Source organism: Ambystoma mexicanum, chromosome 4q (assembly GCF_040938575.1).
Source record: "Ambystoma mexicanum isolate Mex_15411 chromosome 4q, UKY_AmexF1_1, whole genome shotgun sequence".
NCBI lineage: Eukaryota > Metazoa > Chordata > Amphibia > Caudata > Ambystomatidae > Ambystoma > Ambystoma mexicanum.
In genome coordinates this window covers 198,312,262-198,339,719 of record NC_090928.1, presented here as the reverse complement: position 1 = coordinate 198,339,719, position 27,458 = coordinate 198,312,262, and the positions used below count along the sequence as shown (strand labels likewise).

At 49.6% G+C, this 27,458-nt stretch overlaps 1 protein-coding gene across 2 annotated transcripts in view; it reads right to left on the bottom strand.

Annotated features, from left to right (window-relative positions):
• Positions 1 to 27,458, bottom strand: part of TMEM242 (transmembrane protein 242) — a 262,169-nt gene that overhangs the window by 222,299 nt on the left and 12,412 nt on the right. The window contains exon 2 of one of the 2 annotated variants that reach the window (XM_069607730.1): positions 13,879 to 14,937. The exons of the other annotated variant lie outside the window; for it this stretch is intronic. Coding sequence (XP_069463831.1) covers positions 14,327 to 14,937 — 611 coding nt within the window. The 3' untranslated portion in view covers positions 13,879 to 14,326. Of the gene's footprint in view, positions 1 to 13,878; positions 14,938 to 27,458 lie in introns of those variants that run through there. 2 annotated transcript variants of the gene reach the window in all.

Genomic DNA, 27,458 nt, shown 5'->3' with positions numbered 1-27,458 from the left:
ATTGCATTTTCTTTATAGCATCAACTAGCTCTCTTTTTGGTTTCGATCCTTCTTCAGATATTTGATGTCCTAAATATTCCACTACCCGAGTGGAAAAGACAAACTTCTCCCCTCGCAAAGTAATTCCACGGGCCTTAAATATTTCCAATACTGTTTCTACTTTTTTCTTTAGATCTTCTTGGGTATTTCCACAGATTAACACGTCGTCCTGGAAACACCAAACATTGGTAATACCCTTGAATAACCCATCCATCATCTTTTGGAAAACAGAAGATGCTGAAATTAAACCAAATGGCATGCGCCTAAACTGGTAAATACCGTCGTACGTAATAAACGCTGTCAGTTTGCGTGACTCAACATCTAGGTTAATCTGATGATAGGCGCTAGCCATATCGAATTTGGCAAAGAATTTGGCATTGCCAATCCTGCTCAACAGCTCCCCCATGTTGGGTAGCGGGTGTCGACCTGCCACCACACAACGGTTTAATTCTCTCGGGTCAATGCATACCCTCAACTCCCCATTTGGTTTCTTAACAACAACTACAGGGGAGACCCACTCAACCGCCTTGGCTCGTTCAATGATACCAGCTTTCATCAATTTCTCCAATTCTACACTCACAGCATTGCGCATAGATAGCGGCAATGGTCTGAGTTTCGCCGCCACAGGTTTGCTACCATCCTTTAAGACAATTTTATGAACCATGCCTTTGAGACAACCAACACCTTTGTTGAAAGCATCAGGATATTCAGCAATCAGACTGTTGGGAATCACTTCCAAACCCTCGCACACAGATTCCTTCCCTACATTTAAAACCTGTTCTTCACTATTGGGATCTAACTTGATACATAGACTCCTTTGTTCCTTCCATCCTAATAACGTCTCACCATTCTTTGTGACATACAGCTTTCCATATGTAACTCTGTCTTTAAATTTGAACCTTGCCGTACAACACCCCAACACCTCAATTCTGCTACCATTATAGTCACCAGGTGTCTTGTCCGACGGGCTCAACTCATCCATCCTTCCACCAACCACATTCTCATATACAGCTTTTGACATCAAGGTAATTTTAGAGCAAGAATCTGCAAGCATCTTAACCCGACACCCATTTACTTCAACCCATGCCGAAGGGTGCTCGCACTCATCTATCTCTTTACACTGAACCATATTCACTGTCACAATTTCATTATCTGAGCCTTCACATTCTTCCGATGATGGTCCATCAACTTCCTCAATTAACATTATACTTTTCCCCGCACCAATATTATAATTAGAACAACAGTTTTCAAAAAGCCCCGATCTTTTACAAATGTTACACTTCGACTTCCTCCCAGGGCATATCGGTGATGAAGATAGATGGCGAGGACTTCCGCACCGAAAGCATAGACGTTCGTCTCTCTTTTTTCCCCAATTTCTGTACAGCTTCCCTTTGGGGAAATCTATTAGACATCTGGGTCGCATTTCCCTTTCTGTTTTCTCTGTGTTTTGGCCGCATCCCTCTTTCTGTCACTCACTCTCAGGACCTCAACCTGTTGCTCAACTTTGGTACCCTTCGTCCCCAACTTTGCAACACACTGTAGAGTATGTTCAATTCTTTTTGCTATACCAATAACCTCATTTAGGCAGGGATCATCCTTTAGCCAGACTTCCTCCCTAATCTTGTCATTGGAGCAGTGCAACATGAATTGATCTCTAATGTGTTCATCTAGGCTTTCCCCAAATTTGCAATTCAGAGACAGATGCCTCAGGGAAGTAACGTAGTCCTCTACCGACTCGCCCTCATGTTGTGATCTCATCCCAAAATGATACTGTTCCAAAACAGTACTTATCTTTGACTCGAAATGTTTATCCAGTTTCACTAGTGCCGCATCAAAATCATTCATGCCCTCTTCAGCATCCAACGCATTGACATTAGGTAAAGTTTCAAAAATCTGCTGCCCCTCAAATCCCAGTAAGTGCATAAGCATAGACACCTTCCTTTCCACCGACATGCCGTTCCCACAAGTGGCTTTCACTTAGTGGAGAAAACCCTTCTTCAAGGGTCCCCATTTGATCCTTGGGGGGCCAGGTGATGGCAAGAACATCTGTGGGCCCGGTATCCCAGACAAAGCCATGCGTGCCTAGTATGGGACTTTAGATTACCCACAACCTCAGTGAAACGTGAAAAACACTGGGACTGTAGTTAAATATGCAGGCGACCTCTCAATGTCAGTAGTGCTGCAAGTCAGAGTGCACGCAACCTCCCAATGTCAAAGTGTTGCATTAAATGGGCATACAACCTCTCACCTCTGTTGGCCACTACTGTGCTCCACTGCGTCGCCAGATCCAGACACACGCACGTGTGATAGGCACAACAGGTTGCGCTCTGTGACACAAGCTCACACGCAGTGCCACGTGATTTCTTTACTTCTGCTCGTAGGAGCGAGCTTGCGCGAGTACCTTGCACGCATCTTTTGCACTCGTGTAACACGCGGGCAGGCAGGCTTCTCCACCCTCGTCGTTGCGAAGTCGCGCGTGTCTTCCGCACACGTGATATGAGGGCGCAGGAAATCAGTGTCCTTTCAGTGGGATGCCGCACGCCTCTTCCCAATTGAGCAGGGAACGGCGCTTGCGCTCACCCCGCTCACCGCCTCGCACACACAGACGTGGCCCCAGGCAGCCCTGCAATCCCGGGGGCGGGCTCGGAGCGGCTCACTCCGCTGCAATCCCAGAGGCGGCGGGCTCGGAGCGGCTTACTCCATGAACGTGGGGACCACTCTGATCGCCGCTCGGCTTCACGCTCAGCCACGCACCCGTAGGGCGGCAAAGGGTGCGTCTCTCCGGACACTGAGTTTTGCGTGGAGGGGTGAGACAGCTCCTTCTCACCGCGGTGCCTGGTCGGGGGTCTCAGATCCTCAGCACTGCTCTCGATGAAGTCGCGGGTCCATTAACGGGCACCTGTGCACTCCATTCCATCCTCGTCGCCATATGTGAAAGCACCATTCCAGTCATGGGGTTGACATGTAGTTTATTAGTTAAATACAAGTCATAAGGCAAAGACCCCCAACCCTCACCACAGCATAACATCAACTGTCTCTCCTCTATGAATAACATTCCAAATGATGCTACAGAGTGTATGTCACGGCATTCTTCTCACAGCATTCTACTGATCAGATCTGCATGGTCAGCCTGCGCTGAGATATTACCATAACACTGTGACCCTGGGCTCTGCGGGTTCCCCAGTGGGTTCCTCCAGCAGTGTCTGGAGTAAGCATCTTCCTTCTTCAAGCACTGGTTCCAGCACTTATTTACACTAAACTCCACTTAGAGCTCCCAATCCAACAGACACTATGGCCGCTTATGGCACCAACTCGATCACCTTCAGGCCAACTGCCAGCTCCACTACGGGATGTAAAAGTGACCAGGTGCTTGTTAAACTGAAAGCAATTAGGAAACTGCTCATGACCCTAACAGAAAACCAGGGGAAGGGAGGTGTCACACCATTGGGGGAACCTCTGATTGCCAGTCAGGGGGTCAAGGGCTCCGTCAACTTACCTCTGGAGCACATTATGGCCACAGACTGTGCGCATACAGCAACTCCCTTAGTACATGCAGCCCCTCATGGTAGGGTACAGAGGAAAACATCTCATCTAAATGCCCCTCGAGAACGCAGAATCTTGTCCCAAGAGCATTGCAGTTAACCCAGACCCTCACCCAGAGAGATTTGCAGAGTGCCCTATACTAAGCCCATTCTAACTGTGGGGCAGCCCACCGGTCCTGCAAAGCGTCCAAGTGCAAAATCCCCCATAGCTCAGGACCCTTATTGTAGGGGGTGGGGGGAGGAAGGGAGTATGCTCGAGCGACGTGGCAAGAGTGGGCCTGGCCCTTGCATAGTCTATTTCCATGGGGTACCAAAATTGGCAGAGAACATGGAAGAACCAAAGGATGCTTTACCGAATAAATGTTTGCACTGGTTGCGGTCTGGGAAAGGTTGCAACTTTGTAACAAGAGAACTCTTGGAGGGATGCTCCAGAATTAGTCACACTGGCTCGAGCCTGTATGACTCTGAAACTGACTTTCAGGACCTGGAGAGCAGCTAAAGGGGTTTTGGGTAGATCATGGTGGCATGGTAGTCTTGACAAGGGTGTGATCACAATGAGCCAGTATCATCTGAAAGGCCAGGATGATCGCCCAATTGTATCCAAATTCATCCCATCCTACACACCCTCAACCGGTGCAAACCTTATCCTTCTAGGGCGATGAGATCTCGGGCCTAATGTAGTTGGATTCGCTGGACTGGGCGTATTTCTGATGAGGCTGGTCTTCTTTGTCCTCGGTTTGTTTTGCCTCTCTTATTTTTTTCATGGTATGCTGGGTCGTAACAAGCCAGCTTCTGTATTAGGATGCACTTTGATGGCCTCACGACCGAATAAAGTTTGTATGATGATTAGTGTACATATTCCCATTTTAGGTTATGCTATGCCCAGCACTTTCAGGGTTCAAACTATTGCTCAGGCCCTTCCCCCTGTCGGACTGCCCACAGATACAAAGACACCCCAACAAGGAGATTATTGTAAAATACCATACATGCAAACCTTATCCATACCACTTGGAAGATATTAGTCCAGTACTTGTTTTAAATTAGCATTCTAGAACTTGTAGTCCTGGGTTTAAAATGGGACAGTACAGGAATGCAAGTAGTTGAATGCAAAATTAAACCAAGGACTGGACTAGCTTCACCAAAAGGACATGGATAATGTTGCAGAGCTCTCAAGTATCCTGTGGTCATGAAGGAGGAGGCCATCCAGTCCTGCGTTTGCTGGGAATTCTGTGACTTTTGGTCCCCCCCCCCCCATCTTTCAAATGGCAAAGAAAAACCACAAGTGCCATAATCCAAAAGGGGAAATATAACAGTATTGGATGGTCTTCTCATATATGGCCATTGGAAACCTGAGAGATCAGATGTTGGCATGTATGTAATGTAGCTAGACATGCAGCAAAACCTAGACACTTCATTACCATGCTGGAAAGCAACAATGCAAATGTACATTATGCGTTTAAATCCGATCACGTTTTAGGATTGGGTCACTGTTGCAATGTGTGTTAATTTATATACTTTGCTGCTCATTTGGAACTTGTTCCCAAACATTCCTTGAAGCTGGCCCAACAAAAGTTATTCCCATCCATACAAATTCTCTGAAGCACCCCACGCCAGCATTTTAAAGGGTTCGTCCCCCAGAAGTTTCAGTCTTATGGAAGCCCTTGCAACAAGACACTGGTCCTCCTGGACTAAGGCTACGAATGGAAAAGAGCTTGTACGTTGTCAAAGATTCTCATTCTTCCTGTACAATGCCTTTCCCACTGTAGGACCCTGCTATTGCATACAAAAATTGGTTTCACCCCAAGGAGCTTTGCATATAGGGGTCGTGATGTTCCTTCCTTTCTTTCTGGCATGGGGACAGCCTGATGGTGGATATCATCTGCCCGCTGCCACAACACCCCCACAACACCCTGCCTGTCACCTAACTGCCACCTTCTCAAAGGGAGAGGTGTATAGCATCCATGTTTATCTTAATGGTCAAATAACTGCATCTTGCAGGCTCTCTGCATGTTATAATTAAATCAGATTGCTATCAGATTGCTTTAAGATGGATGTCGTCTCAGGAGTCATGTAGGTCCAATAAAGAGGACGCAGAATGCCCATGCCGGAAGTCTGTGCAGAGTATTCATACCAGAAGCATTGTGTCCTGGGAATTTAATTCTTTCTGTATTCATTCTGGGGTGCGTCTCAACTACACCAGACAAGCCGAAAGGGCCAACATAGCAATTGCTATGCAGGTTGCAACATGAACGACAGAAGCACAGCCACACGTCTGGCTGTTTATCGCTTTGCGCTTGTTCGGGTCGCACTCTCCTTGGATTTCTACCAGTGGTGCTGGGAAAACACAGAATTGCCTGCCAATGTCCACAGGGGCCCCTGCAATTCTGGAGAAGTGTGACTCTTCATTGTTCATGGGCCCCCCACATGAATGCTGCCCATCACGCAGGAAATCAATACTATAAAGCTGCCGCTCTATTTGAGAGTGCTTGCCTGCCTTTTCTCACATGGCTTTACATCGCTGCTCGGATGTTTTGGACTAATGGCCACGTGTCAACATAGTTAAAATACATATGCCTGATCAACATCCCCATCCATACCTTACTAACAAGTACTGCTGCCGTCCCGATTTCTGAAGAGTACTAGTATGGCGGATGAGGCAGGGGATGCCGAGACAACACTACACTCTGACCCCACCAACCCTTCACAGAGTTTGAAGTATTGGGGGAACCATCCAGTCATAGCCTGAGGTGGGCACTATGGGTGGAAAGGCTGGCGATGTACTTTAGAGCTAGAAGAGAAGATTGTTGCAAAGAGGACCACCTTGCTCTACATGGCTGACCGGCAGTTAACCACATCTTTGAAACCTTGAATCCTATAGATGGCTCACCTCATGCTGCGAAAACGGCGCTAGAGAATGTCTTCAGTCCTCTGGTAAATGCGGATTTTGAAAGATTGCTACTGCGAGATGCCGAACAAGGGGCCAGACTAATTTCTAGATGCATTTCATGCACGTCTGAAATATTTGGAGTTTACTTGCGTGCGATAAATGACGATGAAATTAGAGCTCAAATTATTCAAGGATGCTTTTCTGTTAAAAGGAGGAAGAACCTGGCATTACAATGACAAGATTGCTCTAACTAGATTGTTCTTTCCTCTGCTCACTCATAGGAACTATCAGAATGACTCTACCCTAAAAAGCTATCAGAAATGAAGTGGCCTTTGTGGTTACCAAAAAAAGTTGACGTCACAACCCCAGCAAGATCACAAAGCAGACACACCAGAACACTATGTATAGCCCCCCATGACAGTGTAGGGAGAAGCTGGACATGCAGGGTGGCTGGCTGGCGCAGGCGTTTGGTGGGAGCTGTCTTGACCCACACCAACATGGCCGCCAAGACAGACCCTACTAGGGAACTTACGATGGCCCCCGGCAGGTCCGAAGATTTGACATCCCTGGTGGTCTAGTGTTAACAGGGTGTAGCCCGAGGCTATAAAACCACACCCCGGGCCACACCCTGCACTTAGCGTTTCTTCTGCTACCTACTAGAGCAGTGTAATGCTTACCGCTCCTGTATTTGACGTGCACAGAGACTTTAGCCTACCGGTCCCTGCCCAGACTCATCTGCAGCCATACTTACAAGCGACTTCGGCGTAAGAGTTCTGCTTCCAGCTTCTGTCCCGATACTCATTTGGGATCATCGCTGAGCGAGGTCCGCAGCAACCGCAGCCACTGAAATGAGAAAAAACACAGTAAGAGACTGAATTGAACTGTAAAAACCCACCCGAGTTCCCCATTCAGCACAACCTTACCTCAACAGATGATCAGCCACTCCACTCACTTCTTGTGCAGCGGTCAACCTAACCAAAGGTATTCTATGAGACCCTCATCTGTGGAAAGGAATATAAATATATATACCTTCAGCATTCAGTGTGTCGCAGCTGGCCTGGACCACTACTCACAGTGAAGCAACTGGAGTCGGATGCTTACCTGATATCTCCAGCCTCTCCTCTTCATCCAAGTACAGTGAGCACAACCGCCTGCGCGCCAGCCAGCCTATCTATGGGGAACACAATGGGAAGCTGGGAGACACATACTGAATATCTGCACTTACTTACCTCTAGGTCTTCAACCAGACCCCGCTCGCACATCTTACCAGAGGTTCCAAGTTCTACCGGGTCCCTCCCAACCTCTCTGCTCCATGGGTTTTGGTTCTTCAGTGGACCAGTGGGGGAAGGAGTGGCCTGGGCATTCAACATAGCAGAGTTATCCTGTGGGGCACCGCTTCGGAACAGTCTGGACCAGGCACTCCTGCAAGGCAGCAGAGGTAATTGTTTGACATACGTCTGGCGAGTGCGCCATGAACACCAAATCAGAACGTACAAACCGCACAGAAGGAAACTGAACATACCATTGTACGTCTGGCAAAAGATCGCACATTCTGTTATGTTACAATTATTTATAGAGTGCACTATCGCCCAAGGGCATCTTGGCGCTAGGCTAGAGCAGTTTAGAACGCAGCAGTTTTCATTAGGCGACGAACTGACAGTAATCTTCAATGCTGCTGAGTGAGAGTGGTAGGTTGTTCCACAATTTAGCAGCTTCAAACAAGTAGGCACGTCCGCCAACCTCTGATAGTCGGAATCTGGGAAATTTAACAAGACGGGCGTCCATGGAACAAAGGACACAGCAAGGAATATAGGAGTGAACTTCTCTTGTAAATATACCGGACCTTGTCCATAAAAATCCTGATGCACAAGCAGACTTAAACATCACCCATCTCCTCACTGGAAGCCAGTGTAGGGCCTGCAGTATATTAGAAATAAGGGCCCCATATTGGAAACCAGTCACCACAGGGGCTGCCAGATTTTGGAGCAGTTGCAGCCGATGTATAAGAAAAAGAGTTTGGGCCAGGAAGAGAGCATTACCGTAGTCAATCCGACTCACACCAATGTGGCCACAACCCGAGGCCGTAGTGGAGTCAGAAGATAACCAAGGATTTTCAGGGGGTACTGTCCAGTATGACATATGTGCCTAATTTGGGGAGAGAAAGCAAGAAGCAGAAATCTTAAATCCCAGATTCTTAACTTCTGTAACCGCAACAGGAGTCCATAGCACCAGAGGCCAAAAGGAGGAGGTCCACAGAGAGGAGGCTGGAGACGCAGAGGCAGGGTGAACTATCAATACCTTTGTCTTTTCTGCATTGGGTTTTAGCCAAGTTTCATTCATCCATTGCCCAACGGCCCCCAAGCAGTCCCAGAAGCGACCAGACACTTCAGATCAAGCCAACCAATAATCTGTGTGTCATCGGCACACAAGTAACAGCAAAGGCTGTGGAAGCGGACAAAATGAACAAGAGGCTGTGTATATACACATTGAAAAGTAAGGGGGTTAAAGAAGATCTCTGTGGAACTCCACAGGAAAGAACGGGATGTCGAACAAGGAGGGAGGGAAAGTGATTGAGACCAGTCAGTAAGAAAAGAGGCAAACCAGGCCAGGACTGAGCCAGATATTCCCGCCAGCGACAGGTGATGCAATAGGAGGGAGTGGTCAACAGTATTGAAAGCCACTGATAGATCTAACAAGATCAGGGCACCCACCCCTCCGAGGTCCACCAGTCGAGATAAATCATCCATGCCTGACACCAAGACATTCTTGGTACCTTGGCGAAGTAACCTGTAGTTTCCAAAAAAGAGCTAATGCAACAGCTTTGGTAGGATAAACCATGTTGCAAAGATGCATCATGCTCCATTCCCACAGGTGAAAAATCAGGCAGCGCCAATCCTTTTGTCAGAAGATGCCTGCAAGTGGCTCAGGTGGCGTTCTTGAATGAAACAGATGAAGGAACCTGAGGAAGATGATGGTGACATGTTTGTATTTCAAGTGTGTTAGGTGATGTGGAGGAGGCAACCTAGATTTGTTGTGAAAATCCATGGCACAAATACTACAATTCTGATTGGCACCAGGACATCTGTGAATGTCTGTTGCACTGTCGCCAGATATGATATCAAGTTAAGGACATACACATTGAAGCTAAAAGGGAGAATAGCTGCTCCCAGAAAATCAAAGCACAGTTTTTAGTTGTGGTCGTCAGTGAAGATAAACGCCCAGGGTGCGAATCTGCAAAAGCACTTCACAATGTAAATTTAACCAATGGAGTAAATGCAGAAAATGTATCGAAACTGGTGGGGCGATAAAAGATAGTTGGTATTTGAAGGAGTAGGACAGCTGAAAAGTGATCCCATAAGCCTATATATTGACAATGCCATACTACCAGTGGCCCTCAAACATAGACAAGTGACATTTTATCTAAGACATATGGTTGAAGAGGAACTAGACAAACTGTTCATAAAAAAACATTGAAAAAGGTGACAATCATATGCTTTGGGTATCCCCAAAAATTGAAGCCGCAAAAACCAAACTGCCGGGATCTGTAAGAATCTGTTTGAACAGGAGACTGTTGAATAAGGACATCAAGAGGGAACGGCACACAACGTCAACAACCGATGATGTAAATACAGATTGGCAGGGTGCCGCATTTTTCCCTAATTTAGACAAGAAAGTAGGCTACCATCAAGTTGTGTTGCATCCAGACTCCGAATACATGACAACTTTCACCACTCACAAAGGACTACAAAGGTACAAGAGATTGCGTTTTGGTATCTCTTCGGCAGCGCAGCAGAGATTTTCCAACAGGACTTCAGGAGTGGATGAGGTGTCTCGTGGGAGGTGGGGGTGTTAAATATTGGTGACGATAGTTCAGTATTTGCAGCATCTGAGGCAAAAACATTTAGAACATCTGCAACATGTTCTGAGCAGGCTGCACCCGCTAGGCCTCAACTTGCGCCATGAAACATTTGAGTTTTGAAACTAAGACCGAGTTTTGGGCTAGATTTCAAGCAGGTGGCATTACAGCAGAGCCAAAAAAGGTCCAGAACATTCATGACACACCCATCCGGAATACTGCCTCCAAAGTGAGGCACTTTGTCGGTATGGTAACGTACTGTGGGAGGTTTATCAAAGGTCTGGTGACCTGTTGGAGCCATGGAGACCACTGAAAAAGAGGCACACTCCCTGGCGATGGACAGTTCTGGAAAAATCTTCATTGCAGGATATTAAACTTGTATAGATGTGCACTGTCACAATGGTGTTTTTCAACACTAAGAGAGTAGTGGATTACAGTCCGTTTGCCCTTGGTGCTGTGCTAGTCCGTACACACACACACACACACACACACACACACACACACACACGAAAGAGAGGTATGGTCATCAAATTTAATTTAACAAAACCCCTGAAATTCAGCAATCACATTTCGAGCATATCCACCTTATCTATGAGCTCCCTGTTGTTCAGCATATCACCACAATGACATCACAGATTAAATAATAAATTAGAATGTTTGTGTTGACCTCTTAATACACATTTATTTGCACTAAACATGACATGGAACAATACAATGATTGAGAAGCAAGATATGATTACGTGTGGAGCATTCATTTGTAGTACTTAACTATAAAAAGTAATGTTGTACAAATGGTTTGAATTTCATGTATTAGTAAACAATGACAAAAAACATTGCAGGAAAAGGAAAAATCTATTTGAGGTATTTCAAACATAATCGGCCAGATTCATAGAATCCAACGCAGAAGCAGTGAAGGAGCGTGCGGCAGCCAGGGCGCAAAGCAGCATCTGCGCGCAACGCGTATTCATGGATTTCCCGAACCATTACCAGCCATGGTGCAGTGAACATCCATCTGCGCCAGTAACGCCCATGTGGTGTGGGCTGCCTGCGGGGTATGGTCCCATGTGGGCTGCCTGTGGGGTATGGTCACGGGTGATGGGGGGCTCCCTTGTGGTGTGGGCTGCCTGCGGGGTATGGTCACAGGTGTTGGGGGGGGGGGGTCAGTTGTGGTGTGGGCTGCCTGTGGGGTATGGTCACAGGTGTTGGGGGGGAGGGGGCCCCCATGTGGTGTGGGCTGGCTGCGGGGTATGGTCCCATGTGGGCTGCCTGCAGGGTATGGTCATGGGCGATGGGGGGTCCCATGTGGTGTGGGCTTCCTGTGACGTATGGTGACGGGTGTTGGGGATCCGTTGTGGTGTGGGCTGCCTGTGGGGTATGGGCACAGGTGTTGGGGGGGGGGGCCCATGTGGTGTGGGCTGCCTGCGGGGTATGGTCCCATGTGGGCTGCCTGCAGGGTATGGTCACGGGTGATGGGGGGGGAGGGTCCCATGTGGTGTGGGCTGCTTGCGGGGTATGGTCACAAGTGTTGCTGGGGTGGAACCTTGTGGTGTGGACTGCCTGTGGGGTATGGTCACGGGTGATGGGATGGGGTTCCCTTGTGGTGTGGGCTGCCTGCAGGGTATATTCACAGGTGTTGGGGAGGTCCCTTGTGGTGTGGGCTGCCTGCAGGGTGTGTTCGCGGCTGATGGCAGCACGCAAGGGCCTTTTCACGTGAATTTGCTGTGGGGTGGACCCCCTCCAATCACCCGTGACCATACCCGCAGGCAGGCCACAACACAGGGGAGCCCCGAACACCCGTGACCATACTCGCAGGCAGCCCACATGGGACCATACCCTGCAGGCAGCCCACACCACAAGGGGACACCCCCACCAACACCCGTGACCATACCCCGCAGGCAGCCCACACCACAAGGGAGCGCCCCCCCCACCCCGTGACCATACCCCACAGGCAGCCCACATGGGACCATACCCCGCAGGCAGCCCACACAACCTTGGACCCCCCCCTACCCCCAACACCCGTGACCATACCCCGCAGGCAGCCAGTGCGTGGAGCGGCCTAGAGTGTATGGAGCGAACTGGAATGCGCAGAGCGGCCTGGAGTGCGTGGAGCGGACTTCATGGCATGGAGCCAACTGGAGTGCATAGAATTGCGCAACTTACATGGAATGGTTTGGAATGCATGAACGTCTGATGAGCATGTAACCCACCATCTCACATCACCATGCTTACTCTCTTCTTTACACCACCATTCAACTAGAACACAGAGATACTATGACAGCATTCGGTATAACTGTTCTCATACCAACATCTGCCTCATACTCCCCATCACTCTAACTAAACACTGCTGGTTAGCCACCCCCCAGCCAGGCGTTCTCTTCAGGCCTAACACAGCCAAAATCGGTCTGGATAAATCCTGCCAGAACGAGCACATACTCTTGACCTCTCAACCACCACACCTACCGCTAAGAAGCAGCTATTACACGAATACTGCACCAGCTGCACACATAGCCGGTGCTCACACGCACCTTTGACTCTCTCTACTGACCTGAACTTCGGTTCCCAAGGGCTTTCAACCTACCAGCGCCTTCAGACCATACCAATGGTATATAAGGCGCTATATAAATGCAAAGTAACATAACACAACACATGAGACCATACCCCACAGCCAGCCCACGCCACAGAGCCCCCCCCAATCACCCGTGACCATAACCCCGCACGCAGCCCACATGGGACCATACCCCGCAGGCAGGCCCCGACTCATGTCCCCCCGGCCACCAGTGACGGCAACCTATAGGCAGGCCCCGACCCATGCCCCCCCCACCCCCACCAGTGACGGCAACCTGCAGGCAGGCCCCGACCCATGTCCCCCTAACCCCACCAGTGATGGCAACCTGCAGGCAGGCCCCGGCCCATGTCCCCACCCCCACCAGTGACGGCAACCTATAGGCAGGCCCCGACCCATTTCCCATTCCACCCCCACCAGTGACGGCAACCTACAGGCAGGCTCCGAACCATACCCCCCCCGCCAGTGACGGCAACCTATAGGCAGGCCCCGACCCATGTCCCCCCACCAGTGACGGCAACCTGCAGGCAGGCCCCGACCCATGTCCCCCTAAACCCACCAGTGATGGCAACCTGCAGGCAGGCCCCGGCCCATGTCCCCCTTCCCCCCACCAGTGACGGTAACCTATAGGCAGGCCCCGACCCATTTCCCATTCCACCCCCACCAGTGAGGCAACCTGCAGGCAGGCCCCGAACCATAACCCCCCCCCCCCAAGCCATTGTCTCAACATGCAATAATGTAGCAACTGTCCACTAAATTGCCACCACACGCTGCCACCCCCCACAGTGCAACTTAACACCCATCCATTGGTCCTACTCCCCAGTACATGCCCCATGCCATGGGAATCACAAATTCTCACATGCATTTTTGCACACACATGACCACCATTGATCAACAGCAGGGACACACACATGACCACCATTGATCAACAGCAGCAGGGACACATAACAGAGTCAATGAAGAGTGACACATGCACGAAAGAAGACAGCACTTTGATCATAAGGAATATGAATGTATTAAATAGTAAAATCCAAGACAAATGAAAGACAAAAATGAAAATGAAAATCAAACGGAATGCAATGAAAATCAAATAGAAAAATAAAATCAGATGGTATGATAAAAAAAAAATAGTAAACTCCAAAAAGTGGTCCATATCCAAGGAATGTCGTCCCATAGCAACCAGAAAAAATAAAAGAAAATCCATTACTCCATGGTGTAAAAAAAATGCGAATGTCTCAAACTATCTACGGTGTTAGAGGGTCCATGATCCCAAAAAAGATAAATACCCTAAAAGAAAATATGAACTATTCACAAAATGTGGAGAAAAGTCCATTGACTCCAAATCATAACAAAAAGAAAGGAAACCTACCACTAAACAACTATTTACAAAGGCAGCGGGCTAGTCCTACGACTCACCATTCCCCTCCACCCCCAAGAGTTTAGGCCAGGGCATCATCGAACTCTGCGTCAATATCCCGCAGGCGGGCCTGTGTTCTCTCCTCGAGGGCCCGCAGGAACTCTCTCGTGTTCCTCGCAAACTCTCTGCAAATCTCCTCGAGGACCTCCACCCGCCTCTCTGCCCGACGCAGGGTGTTCTCTGCCCTGACCATGGTGAGTCGTGCCCTCCGAGCCCGCTGCCGCTCTGCACCGATCTGCCGGCCCATTCGCTGCAACACAGAAGACATCCTTGTGCCAAGTTCCATGTCTCCCTCCTGCCCGATGGCCGATACCTGCCCCTCTGATGTTGATGGCCCAGAGTCCTGTCGCCTCCCATGTAGAGCCTGCCGCTGCCAATAAGCCCTGTCTTCCGCATCAGATTGCCCCTGTGGGGGCTCACCAGCCACTCCCGCTGCCGAGGGGCCCACAGCCAACTTCACCTTCTCGGGCTCCCCCTCAGCAGCTGCGACTGTTGCGGATGCGGCACAAGTCCCCTCACTCCCGGAAGATGTTGTAACCTGGGAGGATGACTGGGCCCTGCGTCTCCGTCTGGTGGAGGTATCCCTGCCGCGAGCCTCCAAAGCGCCGTCTCCGCCCTTTTCCTCCATTGCCGCTGTGGATAGGGAGACATTGAACACAAGCATCAGTGTACCGAACAAATGTCTGCTTGACACAAAGCAAATGCACATGAGTGGCACTGTAAAACGTCACAACCATCATCACCCTCCAGAACGCACAGGTCAGTGCAAGCAACACACATGCACCAACATGCATGCCACGTGCAACAAACATTCACATCCATGTACAAGGCACTGCAGGCACATCAGAAGAGGGGCTGAACCTCACATGCATCATGGTATATGCACACACACACACACACACACACATCACCTGACAGTCATGCATCAGGCCATGTAGGCCTCCCGTCACAGAGCACTTGTGGACAACTGGCCAGCATGAGTCAATCACGCATTGAGATGTTCATGTGTCATGCATCCATGGGGTTAGTCAGTCACACACTCACTACTCGGACACACGCACATGTACATCATGCATGTCCATGATGGTGTCATAAGCATCCATGTCTCACACATCTCGCATGGCCAAGTCCAGACACAGGTATGCAAACATGTTTGCGATGTCACATGCTGGTGCACATCATGTATTGAAACACAGGCACCATTGATGTGGAACATGCTTGATTGGACACACATGCAGCAGTGTTAGGGACATGCACACAGACATCTGTACAGGAGGCATGACAGACATGAGGCCAAGGTGCACACTCCAGCCACACGTCAACAAACACAATGGCGGACAAGAATGCTCGTTTGTTTCTTTATTGATTTGTATTGCGCACCAGACTCGGAGGTATCAGGGCACAGAAGTTACAAGGAGGTTCACAGCTTAGGTTACAGAAATGAAAAAAAAATAATAATAATGCATGGAAATGGTTCTATGTGTTAAAAATCGTGGCAAAAAGGCTGTGGTTTTGCCGCCGCAAACCGTGTAAATTATGCGAGGGGGGGGGGACCCGCACAACCCTCAGACCCATTATACCATTTAAGGGGAGCGGTGGACACCGTTACGCTCACCTGGTATCCACGGGGACGCCACCCAGCCGGGTTACTCGCCGGTATGCTTCTCAGCTTTGCCCTGATGTGGTCTGCGGGGAAGGTTCTGCCTGAAAATACAGGAGGACTGTTTTCACGACTGACCGACTGGGGTATCCTCCCTCCACCCCCGTATGATTTCAGTCCCTCTGGCGCCCTCTCCTCACCATGTGGTAGAATTAGGCGTGCTCTCCATCCTGCCTTCTTTGCAGGGGCGCGTGGTCTTTCATGGGCGAGCGCAGTCCAGTTACTTCACCGACGCCGGCCCGTTTGATATTGTTCAGGTAGGTCTTATTGCTGTTCTTTAGTTTTGTTGCTATCCTTCATGCCTTTCTTTGTTTAAAATGTCTCTTTTTTCTCCCTTAGATATGCAGAGCTTCAGCGCGGCGAACTGGCTTGGTTGAGCACCGCAGGTAAATGATGGCGCATTAAGAGCGCTATGATGCGGTAAGTAAGCACTATGCGCAGCGCTGCAAAGTCTTGCCTTTGCTAACCTGTGTTTTCCTTCCTTGTAGGTCGCGGTCTTCTTCAGCGCGAGTGGAATGTCCCGAGTGGTGTCAGCCGAGAGGCGACCAGCCAGGTAAGCCTTTTGAGCAGTTCGTAATTTGTAAAGGTTTGTACTGCTTTCTTTAATGTTGCCTCTATCTTCCTCTTTCAGTTCGTTCTGTCCTGGAGACGTGCAGATTCGAGGAAGCTGTTCTCAGTAGCATGCGAGTGTTTAAAGATGAAGACTGCAGGTAAGATGCTGCTGCTAATGATGTTCCTTTTGTCTCCTTGCAGGTTCTGCTTCTCCGAGGTTCGAGGGACTAGCTTGACACGGTGAGAGTCACGTTGCAAGCTGCAAAGTAACACGAAGCATGTTCTACAGTCAGGGTGTGGTTTATATAGCCCAGGTAAAGTAGTACCAGGGAAAGTAGTTCCAGGTCTGCCACACCCAAAACACTAGACCGCATAGCTTGGTTCTTAGGAACCAAGCTATGTGGATGCCCCAATGTTGGCTGACAATACAATAAAGTAGTTCCCAAGCACATTGTTTTTCATGGTGTATGAACCTGGCCCCATGAGGGCTTTTGAAGAGGATGCCAGGCTCTAGAGGCCCGAGTCCTGACTCCACCTGGCCAATGGGTTTTGCCAGAGGGGGTTTTGGGCGAGGGTCGTGACACACTCCCCCCTAAGGCCCCTCCCATGGTGTTCCTTCTGTCTGGCCCAGGTTTGGTTGGGAAGTCCCGATGGAATTTCCCGATTAGACGTGGTGCGTGGATATTCTTACTGGGCTCCCAGGATCTATCTTGTGGTCCAAATCCTTTCCAATCGACGAGATAATATAGCTTGGTCCTAGAGTATTTAGAGTCCAAGATATCTTGGACTTTGAATTCTGGTTCTCCGTCAACAAGTATGGGCTTAGGTGGTGTCCCAATCCGTGTGCCGGGTTGCATTGGTTTCAGGAGGGACACATGGAATACCGGGTGGATGTGTAGATTAGGTGGTAAATCCAGTTTCACGGCTGCTGGGTTGATAATTGCCTTAATGGTATAGGGTCCTAAGAATCTGGGATGAAAGCTCCGTGTTCCCTTGATGGGTACGAATTTAGCGGCTAACCAAAGTTTGTCACCTACTTGATAATCAGGGGCCTTTTTCCGGTGTCGGTCGGCGAATCTCTTGTTTTTCTTCGGCATGAATAAAGGTGTTCCTTTGCCCTTTTGAAAGCCTGGGTAATGGTTGTGTGTAGAGTCTTTACCGCTGGCATTTCCAAGCTGGCTGGAAGGTCTAGTTCAGAGGTACGTGGATGTCTGCCATAAAGGGTATAGAAGGGCGTTTGTCCCATGCTTGAATGCAAAGAATTGTTATATGCATAGTCGGCTATCCATAGTAGGTCTTTCCAATTCCTTTGTTCGTGGTGCAGCATGCACTGTAAATATTGCTCGAGTGTCTGAATGGTTCTCTCGGTTTGGCCGTCCGTTTGGGGATGGTGACTGGTAGATAGCCGAACGTCGATCTGCGCCATTGCACAACATTTTTTCCAGAAGTTTGAAACAAACTGGCTGCATCGATCAGAGACCAGAACCGAAGGGAAGCCATGTAGCTTAACCACGCCCTCCAGGAACACTTTTGCTAAAGTGGCTGCGTCTAGGAGGCCTTTGAGAGGAACGAAATGGGCCATTTTCGAGAATAAGTCCACAACTACAAGGAAGGTGTTGAACCCTTGGCTTGGAGGTAGATCAGTGATGAAGACAAGGGAAAGAGTGTTCCATGGAACTGGAGGAATGTCCAATGGTTGTAGGAGACCAGATGGTTTTTGTTTCTGTGATTTATTTTGTGCGCAGACACCGCAGGACTGAATATACTGAATGATGTCCTTACGCAAGGTAGGCCACCAAAAGTTCTTTCACCTTAGCTAGGGTTTTGGCGATCCCAGAATGCCCTTCGATCAGTGAATCATGATAGTTTGAAATAATATGCTGTTGTAATTCCTTCTTGGGTACATATAGGCGATCCCTAAAAAAGGGTAGATGGTCCTTGATGGTATATTGTTCTCCTTGAGTTTGCCATGCGAGGTAGGCTCCAGGATTCATTGTCCGTTGGATTTCTTTTCTGCTGGTGTTAAGGCTGTCGTGATACCCAATAGTTTGTCTTCAGGTATAATAGGTACTGGGTCTGGAGTTGTATATACTTTTTCATCTATGCCCATGCAAGATAAGGCATCCGCCTTTCCGTTTCTGACTCCTGGTTGAAATGTGATTACATAAATCATATTCAGCGAAGAAAAGGGCCCACCGTAATTGGCGCGAGGACTGGGCCTTGGCTGTATTGAGATATTGCAGGTTTCGGAGGTCTGTGATGACTGTAATGGTGTGTCTGGCCCCCAGAAGGTAGTGCAACCAGGCTTTAAAGGCGGATTTGATAGCCAGGAGTTCCTTGTCCGTGATGGCATAATTAATCTCTGGGAGGTGAGACCTTTTTCGACCAGAAGGCCACAGGATGTAGCTGGCCGGTTTCCGGGTCTCTCTGTGAAAGGACAGCCCCCATTGCGAGATTGGACGCATCAGTTTCAACGACATAAGGGAGGTCTGGACGAGGATGTCGCAGGATTGGAGCGGAGGTAGACCTTAGTTTAAGTTCCTGAAAGGCTTCTTCTGCTTCTTCGGTCCAAGCAAACTTTTTATTGTTTTTTCGTAATAGTACTGTGATTGCGTGCACAACCTGAGAGAAGTCTGGGATGAACCGACGGTAGAAGTTCGCAAAGCCCAGCATGCTTTGTACCCCTTTCAGAGACGTCGGTGAAGGCCATTTCAGAATGGCATCTACCTTGTGCATGTACATTCTGATGCCACCTTGAGTAAGGATAAAACCAAGAAATTCTACTTCGGTGACGTCAAAAAAGCATTTTTCAAGCATTGCAAACAAGCAATATTGACTGAGCTTGGTGAGGACTGAACAAACATGCCTGACATGATCTTGTTCCGAGGCTAAGTATACTAAGATGTCGTCTATGTACACTAAGGCGCACACATCAATTAACTCCCTTAAGGCATCATTCATGAAATACTGGAATGCCTCAGGAGCTTTGCATAACCTGAAGGGCATGACTTGATATTCAAATAAGCCGTACTTAGTACGGAAGGCGGTTTTCCATTCATCTCCTTTTCTGACTCGGACCAGGTGGTACGGTCCTCGAAGGTCCAATTTGGTATAAATCTGGGCATCTTTAACTTGGTCTAGCATCTCAGGGATAAGTGGCAAGGGGTAGCGGCTCTTCATGGTGATCTGGTTCAATGCGCGGTAGTCGATACAGGTTCTCAAGTCTTCCTTTTTCGGTACGAAGAACAAAGGACTGGCTGCGGGGGACTTCGAAGGACGGATAAATCCGTTTGCAATGTACTGGTCTAAATAGGATTTCAAAAGAAGGTTTTCTGGTTCTGTGAGAGCTTAGATCCTGCCGCAAGGGATTTGTGCACCAGGAACAAGGTCGATCTGACAGTCACAGGGCCTGTGCGGCGGCAATTTATTGGTTTGGTCCTTTCGGGAAACATCCTGGAAATCATGGTATTCACTTGGCAAGGTATTAGTTGCTCCCAGGGTTGATACTGTTGCTCTGGGAGCCATGGGGATACAGACGTCGGGTTTCTCCTCTTGGTAATAGCAGGCAGGGGAGCAGTCACCAGGGAAGGTTAATTTTCGTGCCTGCCAGTCTATCAAAGGGTTGTGAGCAACCAACCATGGCATCCCTAGTATTAGCCTGAACTGAGGTGCCTTGATGAGATCGAATGAAATAGACTCCCGATGTCCATCCTGGCACAGCCAGGTTACCCTGGCTGTGCACTGGATTACTGGTCCGGAAGAGATTTCTGTCCCATCCACGGTGGTTACCTTGTCCATAGTTGGCTTAGAACACAAAGGAAGCCCCATCTCTGCTGCCAGTTCTTGATCAATATAATTTCCAACTGCTCCGCTATCGATGTATGCTTCAAGGGCATGCATTCTTGACGACTGTTGGTGGTTAGTTAAGATCACTGGTATTGAAAAGTGCGAGGTCAGCAACTCTTTCTTCTCACTCGACAAACTGACCTCTACGTTTGTCGAGCTTGGTAGTTTTCCGATTCCTTAGCTTCATCCTTCTCTGTGACCCCGACTGTTCTTCTTGGGGGTTTTACTGGACAGTCCTTCAGGAAATGTCCTGGTTTCCCACAATACAAACAAAGCTGTTGTCTTCTTTTGTCCCGCTCTTGTTTTGTTAATGGAGGCCGTATCCCTCCAATCTGCATGGGTTCTACAGCATTTTCAGGTACATGGGTCGTGTTTTCCCTTGGTCAAACATACACGGTCTGAGGGTCCGTCTTAAACAGGTCTGCCTTTCGGTCCTGCAACCGGTGGTCTAGCTGCACGACCAGATTTATGAATTCCACACAGTCTCTGGATGGATCAACCACCTGGGCTAAGACGTCCTTTAATTTGCCTCGTAAGCCTCGATGGAATAACGTGGTTCTTTTGTTTTCTGGCCACCTAGCTTCAGCAACCAGTCTGTTGAAGGTAGCAATGTACGTTAACAAGTCCTGATTCCCCTGTCGGAGGGACAAGAGTTCATTGTGTACTGCTTGTTCCTGGGTATGGCGAGCAAAAGGGTTTTCCATTTCTCTCGGGAACCCCCCAAAGTCATGTAATAGAGGATTGTCATGGGTTACCAACGGCACCGACCAATCTGCTGCACTACCACTCAGGTATGATAAGACAAAAGCTACCCGAGCTTGGTCGTTTGGAAATGCTCCAGGCCTACACAAGAAAATGAAGGCGGCACTGATTAATGAATGCCGCATACTTCCGTGGGTCGCCTGAGAACCTTTCTGGTGGTGCCAGGGGCACTGTTCCAGGTAATGTGATCTGTACCGGAGTGGGTGGTATGGCGGGGTTTTGCATCGTTGGACTGCTTCCAGGTAGAGGCGTCTGTCCTACCTGTGATTGCAGGTATTGCCTGTTAATCTCTTCAGTGCGTTCTTCGGTCACTATTAGGTCTCTCCGGAGGGCATTAGTCTCTTGCCGGGCAGAATGAACCTCAGCACGAAGCTCTCCTAGTAATTGGGCCAATTGGTCCATTCCTTATGTCTCCATGGCGCCCAGGTGGATTTGTCATGGTAGGCTTTGCGTTCTGTTATGCTCACCTGGTATCCACGGGGACGCCACCCAGCCGGGTTACTCGCTGGTATGCTTCTCAGCTTTGCCCTGATATGGTCTGTGGGGAAGGTTCTGCCTGAAAACACAGGAGGACTGTTTTCAAGACTGACCGACTGGGGTAAGTATCCTCCCTCCACCCCCGCATGATTTCAGTCCCTCTGGCGCCCTCTCCTCACCTTGTGGTAGAATTAGGCATGCTCTCCATCCTGCCTTCTTTGCAGGGGCGCGTTGTCTTTCATGGGCGAGTGCGGTCCAGTTACTTCACTGACGCCGGCCCGTTTGATATTGTTCAGGTAGGTTTTATTGCTGTTCTTTAGTTTTGTTGCTATCCTGCATGCCTTTCTTTGTTTAAAATGTCTTTTTTCTCCCTTAGGTATGCAGAGCTTCAGCGCGGCGAACTGGCTTGGTTGAGCCCCGCTGGTAAATGATGGCGCATTAAGAGCGCTATGATGCGGTAAGTAAGCGCTATGCGCAGCGCTGCAAAGTCTTGCCTTTGCTAACCTGTGTTTTCCTTCCTTGTAGGTTACGGTGTTCTTTAGCGCGAGTGGAATGTCCGGAGTGGTGCCAGCCGAGAGGCGACCAGCCAGGTAAGCCTTTTGAGCAGTTCGTAATTTGTAAATGTTCCTACTGCTTTCTTTAATGTTGCCTCTATCTTCCTCTTTCAGGTCGTTCTGCAGATTCGAGGAAGCTGTTCTCAGTAGCTGCGAGTGTTTAAAGATGAAGACTGCAGGTAAGATGCTGCTGCTAATGATGTTCATTTTATCTCCTTGCAGGTTCTGCTTCTCCGAGGTTCGAGGGAATAGCTGGACACGGTGAGCGTCACGTTGCAAGCTGCAAAATAACGCGAAGCATGTTGTCTTGCTCAGGTGTGGTTTAAATAGCCCCAACAAAACAGTCCAGGTAAAGTAGTCCCTAGGCTACCACACCCAAAACACTAGACCGCATAGCTTGGTTCTTAGGAACCAAGCAAGCTTTGTGGATGCCTCCATGTTGACTGACAATACAATAAAGTAGTTACCAAGCACATTGTTTTTCATGGTGTATGAACCTTGGCGCCATAGTCGCCAGGACTGGCCCCATGAGGGCTTTTGAAGAGGATGCCTGGCTCTAGAGGCCTGAGTCCTGACTCCACCTAGCCAATGGGTTTGCCAGAGGGGGTTTTGGGTGAGGGTCGTGACAGAGACCCCTGCAATCCCCGTTCCCCTTAAATGATATAATGGGGTACACCTCTACCAAGTCAAACCACAGCATTTTTGCCGTGATTTTTTGTAAAGGCGACATTTTTGCCGCAATTTTATTACTGCATACCATGGAAATAAGGAGCAGTCAGACAAACAGTCACAATTACAAAACATCACAAACAGAAATAAGAACACAAGCAGGAGCAATAGGTCTAAGATCTAAAGAGCAGCATATAAGAGTCAATGTGCAGTGTAGTGAAGGTAGCTGGCCTTAGTGGTCTGTTGTCTTAAGCCAGTTGATGCATCTATGTCTTAAGTTCTGGTATGGTTGATCAGCTCGGAGTGAGGGTGGCAGGGAGTTCCAAAGCTGGGCCGCTTTGACAGCAAAGCTGCTGCCCCCAACCTTTGAAAGTTTAAACCTAGGAATAGAGAGGCAGGTAGTGTTGATTAGTCTAGAGGAAGTCATTCTATGGAATCTCAGAGAGATAACTAGGAGCAGCATTATTTAGCGATTTACGAGTAAGTGAAGTAGTTTTCAGCTGGATTTTGGGATTGGTAGAAAGCCAGTTGTTTTGTCGCTTGATCTCAGATATATGATCTCTTGGCTACGCAGAGTACCGCTCTGAGGGCATTATTCTGGAGAGTTTGGATTCTCCTAATGATATATTTGTTGGAACCAATATAGAGGGTGTTGCAATAGTCCAGCCTGGACAAAATGAGGGCTCTAGCCAGGATGATGCAACTGTTATTGGAAAGAAATGGTTACCCGGTTCTGATAAGTTTACAAGTGTAAGCAGTGGCTGAGGCCATGGCATTAACTTGTTTAGTGAAGGTAAGAATGGAGTCGAGGTAAAAGGCTAGGGTTTTTACCTTGTTGGCAACTTTGATGAGGTTGGCATCAATTAAGAAGGAGGTATATTCATGGCTGAATTTTTTTTTAGGTTAAAAGGGGTACCCAGAATGAGGAGTTCTGTTTTGTCATCATTCAGTATTCCAGCGGGCTAGGCTACTACCGTACCAAGCTATGAGGTTCGGAAATCATAGAACAGCACAAGCATCTTTAGTACATTCAGTAACGTGCTAGGCAGCTACTTCGCGAAGCTATGTGGCTCAAAGGCAAGTAGTCCATTCCGATATCGTGAAAAGGCACACTGGCGTAGGTTTGCGTCTGGATAGAAAAGAAAAGTTCCAAGCGAATATGGCGTAGGGGTAATGCACACGTAAATGGCTTTCTTAACAGTGTAGCTGGGCGAAGAGGGTCACTTTTCACATCATTTAGAGGGATACTATACTGCAAATGTTGGAGAGACCGTTACACGAATCGTATCGGCATAGTGCACTGAATTAAAGTAGGATGTGAGTAAGATGTTATCTGTGGTTTGCTGAAATTTTTCAGTGGCTTGGTAATGGTTGTAGGTTGCTCCTTTGCACCCTGTGGCAAACAGAGGCAAACAGGGGCAAACAGGGCCTTTGTCTAGGCCTTCGTCATAAGGCCAGCGTTTCCCCCTACCGGCGGATGTTGTTGATTTGAAAGGGGAGCTTTGGTTGCCTAACACCGAAGCCTCGAGGCCAGAGCCTCACTCTGGTGCCACGATGCGCCTGACATTACTTACCATTCGACTCCAGATGGAGCACCAACTTTAAGACCTGGGCATGCAGCGCTGGGTCGATGAGCTCCAGGACCCGCATCTCATTGGTGGACAACCGGCCCTGGCACCTCGCTCCATCATCAGCAGCCTTGAGGAGGTGCCAGGCCTTGTTGAGGGTCCTGGACCTGAAGTCTTCCCAGCGCTTACGGACATGTTTGTAGTTGCGGGGTGCCACCCCCTCAGCGTGGTGGCACCCACAATGTCCGCCCAGATCTTACTGCGTCCTTCCTGATCGACGCGGGATGGTCCGTGGAAGAGGGCATCATAATGCCCCATGACTTGCCCCACCAGGATGCCAACTTCTCAGGAGAAGCTGACAGCCCTCTGCCCCTCTGCCGGGGGTTGTCGCTTGCCTCAGATGGTGCTTGGCTCGACATGGCAACCCTGAGGCAGGTGTGGGTGGGCAACTGGGTCCTGGGGCTGGGCTGTGGAGTGATGGAATGGCAGTCAGGAGTCTGCTGGGTCAGCAGAGGTGGTCTCAGCAACAGGATTTCTGGCAATGGCTGATGTGGAGGCACCAAATTGCAGGGCACGTGGGCTGGTAGCAGCAGATGGCTCGTAGGAGGCAGCTCAGGGCATCTGAGGCAGGTAAATGGCCTTGTGGGCAGGAGCGTGGGTCTTCCGTGTGCTTTAGCGTGGCCAGCCGGATGCAGAGTGACTCTGCACGTGCGGAAACAGCATGGCCCTAAGCTCGTAAGTAACATCAAGCGCGCAGGACATTGGGCATTGCCATTCAGTACGGGTTAAAGGTCCGCGTAGGACACCAGTGCACTGTACATGGTTTTCGTGGGGACCAATGCGCAAGATTATTGTTCTTGTTTTTTTCTTAATTTTTCCAAGAGACACGCACGTATTTTTCCCACTGTGGTTGCGCCTGTGCGTCGCGTACCCCATTTTCGAGGTCATAGTAGCCTGCGTGTTCCACACATATGCATTTTTTGTGTTTCTGGGTGCCACAGCGTACTGGAGGACGTTAATTCCATGCACGTGGGCTACCGAGGGGTCGCATGCACATTTTATTTTGTTTTTGGGGTGCCTGAGCATTGTGTGACCCCGTCATTTTTCACCAGGGGTCACAGACATTTTCCGTCACGTACCTTGCCCGTTCACCCCAATTTCCCAGGACAATCATCTGCACCTCCCATTCGCACCAGTACATCAGTGCCATGACTGGGAGGCCAACAAGTGGTAAGGGAGGCAAAGCTGGACGACCTCCAAGAGGTGGCCGTGGTAGAGGACGAGGCCAGGGTGGCCAAGGTGGGGAACGTGGCTAAGTAGGGGGACGTGGCCAAGGTGGCGGACGTGGGCAGTGTGTCCAGGCCCAATCAGGGACAGCTATGCCCCCACCCCCAGAGGGTCAGGGAGAGGCAGCTGCTGCTGCCATCCGCAGTGCCTGTCAGGCCCAACAAGCAATGCCATCTGCTGTCACAAGCAGGCAGGGTGTGGAAGCTGCAGGGGCAGCTGCAGCTGACGCCACCCCAGCTCAGGGTCTGCTAGCCTGCCCGGAATTGGTCACGGAACAGGCACGTAATGACTCACAGGCCGACTTCCGTGTCAGGAAGTCCAAGCCACGTGTGGCGGTGAAAGTTGCTGTCACGTGGATCTGGGGCAGCAATGTCATCTGCTGCCCCGTGCTACCAGGGTGTGGAAGCTGCAGGGGCAGCTGACACCACTGAGGCTCTGAGTCACCCAGCCAGGACAGTGTTGGTCCCGACCCTTGACACCGAGGCAGTTGTGGCGCTGGGTCCTGGCGACAGCACCCAGCAGCCAATGCCTGCAGTCAGACCTTCGGTCGTCATGCCATTGCCTGCTTCCAGTGGCCAGTCCATCTGCGCTTCAGCCCCTACTGACCGAAGCGGCAGAAGCCACTCAGGGTCCACACCACCTCCCAAGAGGAAGAAGCGTGCTCGAGCGGAACAGGCTGGGACCCCAGATACAGCTCAGGCTTCCCACACGTCAAGGAAGCAGAGTTTCAGTGATGTGGAACTGGATGCACTTGTGGGCTACGTGTCGGTACACCGCTGAGATATGCTGGTGACGGCAGGGTGCAAAACTACGCATGCTCAGCATAGGGCCCACTGACAGTGCATCGTGGACCGCATTAGTGCCTTGGGATGTGAGAAGCGCACAGCTGATGATTGCTCGAAGCGTTGGAATGACCTCTGACACTGAGCAAAAAACAAGCAGGCTTCTAATTATGCCTCTACTCTGGTGACTGGCAGTGGTTCACAACCAGAGGATGATGAACTCACAGGGCATGAGGAGATCGCTGGAGGGTTCATCACAGAGGGTCAGATCCAAGGCGTGGGAGACCTGGCGGATTAGGAGACAATGTCCGGTGAGTGTTGATGCATGTGTGTCCAGGCCATGTGAATGTTGCTTGGGTGATTGACTGCCAGTTCAGGCTAAGTAGTCATGATGTGTGACCCATGCAATGCTTGACTGATACATGCTTGTTGTGATGCAAACTGCATACAGGCCATGTGCTGCACACAGAGGCAATCCTCATCAACACACCTGCACCCTCCTTCCATGTCAATCACTCGCCAGCCTCTCTTGCCTATATTCTTGCTCCAAAACATGTTTGCGTATAGCATGTGATGATCTTCCACTCAACACTCGCCCTCTGTCGTCACATGACTGACATCTCTGTGAGGTCATCCTGCAAACTGATCCTCCTCATCCTTCCCTGCCTCTCTATCTCGCAGCCGCTCACTGTATCCATGAGACCGGTGATTCCCATGGTGGACTACTGCAACAGCCTGCTCCCGATTTTCTGTGAGTATACTCTTCCCTCTGCAACTCTGCCAGACCTGTACTGTGAGGAACATCCTTTGGCCTTGATGCCAAGGTCTCTCACTCGAACAGTGCTGATGGCACAGGCTCACAGTGGCCATGAGTGTACATTCATGGACCATGTGCATTCCAAGCAAGCCCCTATGGGTCCCGGGCAAGCCCCTCATCCGACTCCATCTCTGGTATTTCCCCCTTCTCATGGTATCTGATCATCCCTTTCCTGCTCCC